This window comes from Gymnoscopelus microlampas, assembly GCF_963454915.1.
Source record: "Gymnoscopelus microlampas genome assembly, chromosome: 22".
NCBI lineage: Eukaryota > Metazoa > Chordata > Actinopteri > Myctophiformes > Myctophidae > Gymnoscopelus > Gymnoscopelus microlampas.
This window is the reverse complement of record NC_139959.1, coordinates 9,851,666-9,859,539: the sequence shown is the minus strand read 5'-3', so window position 1 is coordinate 9,859,539 and position 7,874 is coordinate 9,851,666. Positions and strand designations below refer to the sequence as shown.

General features: G+C 41.2%; 1 protein-coding gene across 1 annotated transcript; it reads left to right on the top strand.

Annotated features, from left to right (window-relative positions):
- Nucleotides 1-450: 450 nt before the first annotated feature.
- LOC311039107 (kappa-type opioid receptor-like) lies at nt 451-5,402 on the top strand (the record flags this gene model as incomplete). Its single annotated transcript, XM_084048748.1, has 3 exons — nt 451-578; nt 3,981-4,333; nt 4,867-5,402. Exons 1-3 carry the CDS (start codon nt 478-480, stop codon nt 5,400-5,402), a joined length of 990 nt encoding a protein of 329 aa, XP_083904874.1. The 5' UTR covers nt 451-477.
- Nucleotides 5,403-7,874: the final 2,472 nt, after the last annotated feature.

Below are 7,874 nucleotides of genomic sequence, written 5' to 3'. Positions count from 1 at the left end.
TATTAATCTAATAATGTTTTTGTTCTAGCCAATCATTAGATAGTCCTATTATTTATTTATTTTATTTGTATATACTTTATTGCAGGTTCGTACAATACATGTGATCCATTTCCTCTATAAAATTACGTTTTCTTCACTTGTTTAATTCATTCTGCATCATTTTTATATATGTTTTAATAGATAGTCCTATATTGTATGTGTTTTTTTACTTCTTGTATCCCTCTTCCACAGATCTTCCCTTTCAAAAGCGTACATATAATATGTTTAAATACATTTTAACCATTTGATATAGGTGTCAAAATGGAAAGCACATCATCATCATCGGTTGAAATGCTCAAAGAAGACTTGTGCCTCTCATCAACGCCTGCAGCGTCAGAAGATTGTCTGGTAATGAATTCTACTCTGCTGCCTGGTGGTCCTGGATACTCAGAGAACCACAGTTTGACGCATGATGATGAGAGCTGGGACCCGGAGCCCATGTCTCCCATCAGCATCCCCATCATCATCACCGCTGTCTACTCTGTGGTGTTTGTTGTGGGCTTGCTGGGAAACTGCCTCGTGATGTATGTTATCATCAGGTAAGGTTCTCTCAGTGGTGGGGAAAAAAACTCCCATTTTGTGCTTAAGTACAAAGTATCAATACTGCAAATGTAGAAATACTCTGTTACGAGTGGGTAAAAGTCCGGAATTCAAAATGTAATGTACTTAGTAAAAGTAAAAGTACATTAGTATTGGTATCAAAATGTACTTAAAGTACCAAAAGTAGAAAGTACTCGTTATGCAGAATGCCCCGTTTCACAAGTTTTCAAACGTATAAAATGTGTAAAAAATCTTTTGAAAATAGCAGATCTACAAGTTCACAATGCGATGCATTGTGAGCTTGTAGATCTGCTATCTTCAAATGGCCGAATATAGGGCTGAGGGTTAATGTAAAAGTACTGAAAATTGGAAATACCCCAGTAAAGTATAAATACCTCAAAATTGTACTTGTGTACAGTACTTGATTAAATGTACTTAGTTACTTTACACCACTGCATATTGTAATATTGCAGTAGGCATTGAGTTATATAGAGTTGTTGTCTTAACCACTTGATTGAATGACTGATTGATTGAATACTTTATTAACAGTTTGCAAATAGTGGGCCTACAGAGGTAGGATTTTATAATAACGCTAAATGGACAACACAAAAAAGTGTTTCCATTGTGGTCCTGTGTATTCAATCCATCGAGACATTTAAAGACATGCAATAATATACAATCATTTACAAGACATCATCAACACTATAGTAGCAATAAACGTATTACATGTACAGTAAACAGTTGGGGGGGGGGGGGGGGGGGGGGCATTTCTCTTAAACCCTGTATGGTTGAGCGGAGTCACTCAGGGCTCTGTAGTGTCTTTTCTGTTTTCTGCTATTGTGGGGAAGGCTTTCAGTGAAAATAGCCGCGATCGGCACTGAGGTGGTGCAGTGGTAAAGTCCCTGCCCACCACCACGGAGGTTGTGGGTTCGAATCCACCGTGGTGCATCCGGCTTTGTTGGGCGTCTATACGAACACAATTGACCAGGGAGGGAAGCCGGGCGGGCCGGGTGATATCGGTCATTGCACGTAATCCTACGGGCTGGGGGGGCGGCACCTGTCAGCGGGGAGTGTTGGGCGGGAGGAGTAGGACGAAGGCTCTACGTCCTCCCGGTGAGGGCTCCTCACTGGTGAGTCAGTAGGATACGACAGCAGTGACACAGAAATGTGTGTGGGGAGGAATCAATTGGCATAGCGACTAAATTGGGTAGAAAAAGGGGGTAAAAAATAATTGGCTACTCTAAATGTTTGTAAAAAAAATAAAATAATAATAATAAAAAATAAATGAATAAATACATTTTTAAAAAATAGTCGCTATTTTCAGTAAAAGCTTTCCCCAGAATATGGATGCTGGGGTTTAAGTGGTTAAAAGGATAGACTTATAGACAAGGTAGTCTACAGTATATCTCCCAAATGTTTTGAACCACACAACAATGGTGAGTGGGGGCAGTATCTGTTGCACTATAACAGTATAGCCTAATCCTGTTGTGGGTTGTGAGATGAACAAGCTCCAACAGAAGGTGTTTCTTTCAAGCCAGTATAGCTTGTAAAATAGGCACTGGTGGAGTTGAGACTCAGAGAAAAAGGGGCATGCTACTCACTACTAATGAGTCATTAGTAAGGTTGACGTAAACTAATCTAGTTATGATGTAGATTAGAATGTGCTTGAATCCAGGATGGATTCCCATTGGGTAGGATGCATGGTAACAGGAAGAGTGGGCACCCCGATGTACAATTGGCTCCCACTCTTCCTTAGTGCCCACTCTTCTTGTATCCGGATGCATAGTCTATGTGGATGAATACTGTACCAAAATATTATGGGACAACTTCTGTCGCAGTGACTCCATAATGTTTTGTCATATCAAATAAGTCATACTTTAGCACCTTCCAAATTATATGACCATTGTTGGGGTAATGTAAGGCATTCTTGGCATAGAAAATAATATTGTAGCATAAACATTACTTTTAATTGCAAGTAAAATGTAGTTGATTTTTAAAGTGATGTCCCGCACATTGAATATGACAATGTCCAACAACAAACTAACACCCTCTGAACTAAGATTAAAACCATTTAAAATCAGCAGTGCTTCATCATGCTAATGACTTGGCTTGCATTTCATTCGATATTATTTATGACCTGCACGAGCAACAAATCTCCCATGATGTCTTGTGAAATGACAATTACCTCAAATCAAATTGATTGCATAATCCTGTCAGCACAGGCCAATTTCCTCACCTAACATTAATTCCATACCACAGGCAGTACATTTTACTGTTCAGTGGCACAGTACTACAACTCAAACATATCACCGCTATATATTCTACAAATACGTTGCAGTGGTTTGGGATTTGACATGCTGGAAGAGGCTGGATGTTGGCTGAAAATAAATGGATGATTCTGAATAGCTAATAATTTAGGGGATGTGATTGTTATGTAGATGTAGTACCACATTTACAGTCAAAGAGATGCTAAATAGGCACATCCACATGCTTAATGGATCCAAAAGCAAGGGCAATTGGCATAGAAGTCTACCTATTTTGTTCAAATAGCAATTACTCATTTCATATTATCTAACTATGGTGAGTGACTTATTTTCGCAGAGGTTCAAGGATTTGCTCATAAATTACATTAGATGAAAGTTTAGAAAATATTGTTCAGCCATGCAATATTGTCTCTATGCTTATGCTTTTTTTTTCGCCACAGTGATATTGCCTTTGTCACCTCGTCTGAGGAAAGGAATTTACATTAATCTTTTACTTACAGTAACCACATGTAGATTGCCTATTTTCATCATTGAGATTTTGTGTAGAGGGAAAAAAGGAGGGGGCCCGAGTACAGATACCTGGGTGACCCTGGTCTGTAAAATATTTAGGGGTGGTTAAGTTATACATTCATATTATAGCCATATGAAACAGTTGTCAGCACTAGATATTGCTCAGCATATAACAGCATGTTCCCAGAACTCAGACAAATAAGGTAAACTGAAGTGAGTTGAACTGAACTGGAATTATTATCCATTTTTATTTTCAGAATGATGAAAGTGAGTGATGAAATAGCCAGCACACAGTAAATGTCCTTTTCACATTACCCCTCCACGGACAGAACAACGGATGCGTTTCAACCAAACAGGTTGTCTGAAAATGAGCCATGTTCTAATTAATGAGCCATGTTCTAATTAATCTTCATAACCCCACTGCGTAAACTGCATGATATTTTAATGACTTTGATGAGGTTTATTTGAGGTTTGAGGTTTAATTATCCAATTAAAATCAAGTAGTTGTGGAAATATTTGAGGTGTTTACTGGTCACAGCAAATTGCTTGTCATGTTTCTGCCTTTTATTCTCATTTATGCGACATTGTATTTTCCGCATTGTTATTGGCCGTGACCTACTTTAACAGGTACACAAAGATGAAGACAGCCACCAACATTTACATATTCAACCTAGCTCTCGCCGATGCCCTTGTCACCACAACAATGCCTTTCCAGAGCACTGACTACCTGTTGAACACGTGGCCCTTTGGCGAGGTGGTGTGCAAAGTGTTCATCTCCATAGACTACTACAACATGTTCACCAGCATCTTCACTCTGACCATGATGAGTGTGGACCGCTACGTGGCCGTGTGCCATCCAGTGAAAGCCCTGGACTTTCGCACCCCGATGAAAGCCAAGATGATCAATGTGTGCATCTGGATTCTGTCCTCGGCTGCAGGGATACCAGCTCTTATCCTGGGCGGTACCCAGACCAACAATGGTGAGAGAAAGACCTTCTACCTTGACCCTCTTCCGGAACAGATTTCTCCCTAGCCTGATTTGTACTTTAGTTGCGCACTGGTGTTGTATGGTGAGCTTGTAGATCAGCTATAAATTCAGGCATCAGGAATGCAGACAAAAATGAGAGGGCACAGATCATGCTGAGCCATACATTTATTTAAAGTTTTGTGTCAGTGAGAGCTCCATCTCTCGAAAAAATCTTTTTTCATTCATATTTTCATGAATGGAAATGTATTCTATCTGTTCCCTGACCCTAGCTAGCGGTATTGAGGTGTCCATTATGTTTTGTCCCTGAATACAGATGATGCTGTGAAAAGCAGTGTCAAGAGCAAGATGTTCCATTCAGAGAGTACATTAGCTGTTCTGTTCCCCACAGTGACAGCCGACAAATGGGCAGTTGGAGTGTTGTTTAGCTGATGATGAAGTAGTTCTGTGCTAAAGTGTGGGTGTATCCCCCCCCGCCCCCCCTTCTCTCCTTCCTGTCCATCCGTCCACCCCCTGCCCCCCCTGTAGGCACGACGGAGTGTGCCTTGCAGTTCCCGGAGCCATACGTCTACTGGGACACGCTAATGAAGGTCTGCGTGTTTGTTTTCGCCTTCGTGGTGCCAGTGCTGATTATCACCGTGTGCTACACCCTGATGGTCCTGAGGCTGAAGAGCGTGCGAATGCTGTCCGGCTCGAGGGAGAAGGACCGCAACCTGCGTCGAATCACTCGGCTGGTGTCGGTGGTGGTGGCCGTGTTCGTGGTGTGCTGGACGCCCATTCACATCTTCATCCTGGTCAAAGCCCTCGTGGCGGTGCCCGAGACCATAGGCGTCATGGCGGTGTACTTCTTCTGCGTGGCCCTGGGCTACACAAACAGCAGCCTCAATCCCGTCCTCTATGCCTACTTGGATGAGAACTTCAAGCGCTGTTTCAAAGACTTCTGCCTCCCTGCAAAGTTAAAGGGAGGCAGCAGCAGGGGTTCAGGGAACAACAAGACTCGCAGCATGGTCAGGGAGGCCCCCGTTCCTCTGGAGAATCCAGATAGGACTAGCAAGCCTGCATGACTAACAATGGAGCTCTCCTCAATTTCCCACATTGGAAAGGAAGATTCAAATGACCTGGGCTTAACCCAAGTCACATCAGCAATGTAGACTCAACAGTGTTATGTTATTTTGACTCTATAGTTACAATTTGGTGAGGGAAGTTAAATCAGTTTCGAGGACAGGACAACTTGGCCTCATATTTATGTGAATATTACATACTGTAAGTAAGTCCAAGTTTCCTTTCTCGATTACAATCAGTTTCAGTTGTTAACTAATTCTTAACTCAATTGTGTGGGATGACCACAACAGAATAACCAATAACCAAATAATGCATTTTTCACAGACAAACCTATAACTCAATGCTGTGCATTACCAAATACATAAATCACATACACGTTGCAGTGAAATATGAATTCACAAATTGGTGCAACCGAACTGGAGTCATACCCAATGTCTAATGAAATCATAGAGACACGGGGATGAATTCATTGCCACCCTTTAATTGATTAATTGTAATTTGCCATTTCATGGCATAGAATAGATTAAAGAGGATGTTTGATTTTAGGACAGGTCAAATCCAGCAATGTGGGAGCAAATTCTGCTGTTTCAAGACTGCTAAATTGGAAAGCAATTGGCATTTGAGAGGAAGTGTGATATCATTTTGAGAAGTTTCTGAAGAAGAATTCGTTTTTTAGCACTTACTGTATATACTGTACTTACTAAAACATTTAAAATAAATTATGTTGATTATAAATATAGACAATTAAGGTGTATAGCACAAAATAGCATTACATCATAGGTTGTCAAATTAAAATGTTAACATTCTCAGGGATATATTTGCTCATTTACACTTCAATGTGAAATCTAGTGAGACATTAATGAAGCTTGTTGGTTGTCTCCACCAGGCCGAAACGCATGGCCGAGACTATGTTTTGCACCCCGTCCGTCCGTCCGTCCGTCCGTCCGTCTGTCCGTCTCCGTGTGTGTGTGGTTCTGTCTGTGGACAGTTAATCTCCGGCACCGTTGGCTTGATCACAGCGAAACTGTGCACACACACTCCCTGGATGCCAGAGCAGAACCTCTGCCCCAAAATCATAGCGCCACCAGGAGGCCGACTTATGTAAAAAAAAAAAGGGATATTACTCCGTCAGATTGTATCCAAATTTCACGCAAATCGGCTCACATGATCTCTATAGTCATGTGATCAAGACAGATCTGTTTAATTTTTCATATTCCATCCTGATTGGCTAAGATTGACATCTAAAGTTTGCAGTTTTGAACGAAATACTGCAAATCACGAAAGCAGTGTCCGATTGCGGTGAAACTTTGCACACACATTCGCACTACGTTGAGGAACAAATGCCACCCTTTTAACATTGGCCAGTTATAGCGCCACCAGCAGGCCAATTTTTGCAATCAAACGTTTTGCTATTACACAAATCGGTACACATGATCTCTATTAGTCATATCATCAAGACGGACCTGTCCGATTTTTTTTATATTTCATCCTGATTGGCTAAGATTGACATCTACTACCTGGCCTGGCGGAGACCTGTGCTCCGAGGAGCACATTTTTCTAGTTTGTATTGGTATTAGCATGTGCCTTCCTCCTCTTTTTTTCTTTCATTACCTTCCTTTTTTGTTTCAATAGTGCCTTTGATAGTCCAGGATGCCATATAGAACTGCCCGGCAGCAACGAAATACAGCTGATATAGGTGTGTATATAATTTACAGTGCTGTTTCCATTGCCCTGTCTTGACACCCTCTGAATCACAAGCCTGCAAGACATCTGCAGCGTGACATGGTGTCAGCAGCATGGCTGTTGTTTTGAGCCGCATGTTGAGAGCTGCTTTTATGTGCTTGAGAGAAGACTGCAGAAATCCACGTGTTTATATGGATGAGGCAGGTCAAAGTGGAAATCCTGGACTTGAATGTTTATTCTGAATTTGACAGAGGGCTTCTCTATCAACTCTGACTCTGGAGTTGTGTCCAGCGGGATGAGTTGTTAGTTTTGTTTATAGTATTATGTAAATCAATCGTGTGAGCCGTTTGGATGTGGCCTTGATACACATATTGTATAATTGAAGCATTCACTTTAATGTAGTAGCCTACATAGATAGTAAATCAATGCAGTCTATGAAATTGGATAGCTCTTTTACGAATGTGTGCATGTGCTTGAATATACAGTATTCTGAAAACTATTATACAGTATCATTGATATACTATACAAACCAACACACACACACACACACACGCACACGCGCGCGCGCACACACACACACACACACACACACACACACACACACACACACACACACACACACACACAGTGCTTGTATGCCATTTTGTGTACAGCTATCAAGCAAGCCTATATTTATCTTTGATAAATATATGTAATGTTGTCAGTGCTTGATGTCTGTGCTGTATTGAATGTATTGTACAGCATACTGACTCTGTATTACTGTGTGTACATATGACCAGCCGTCATGGGTG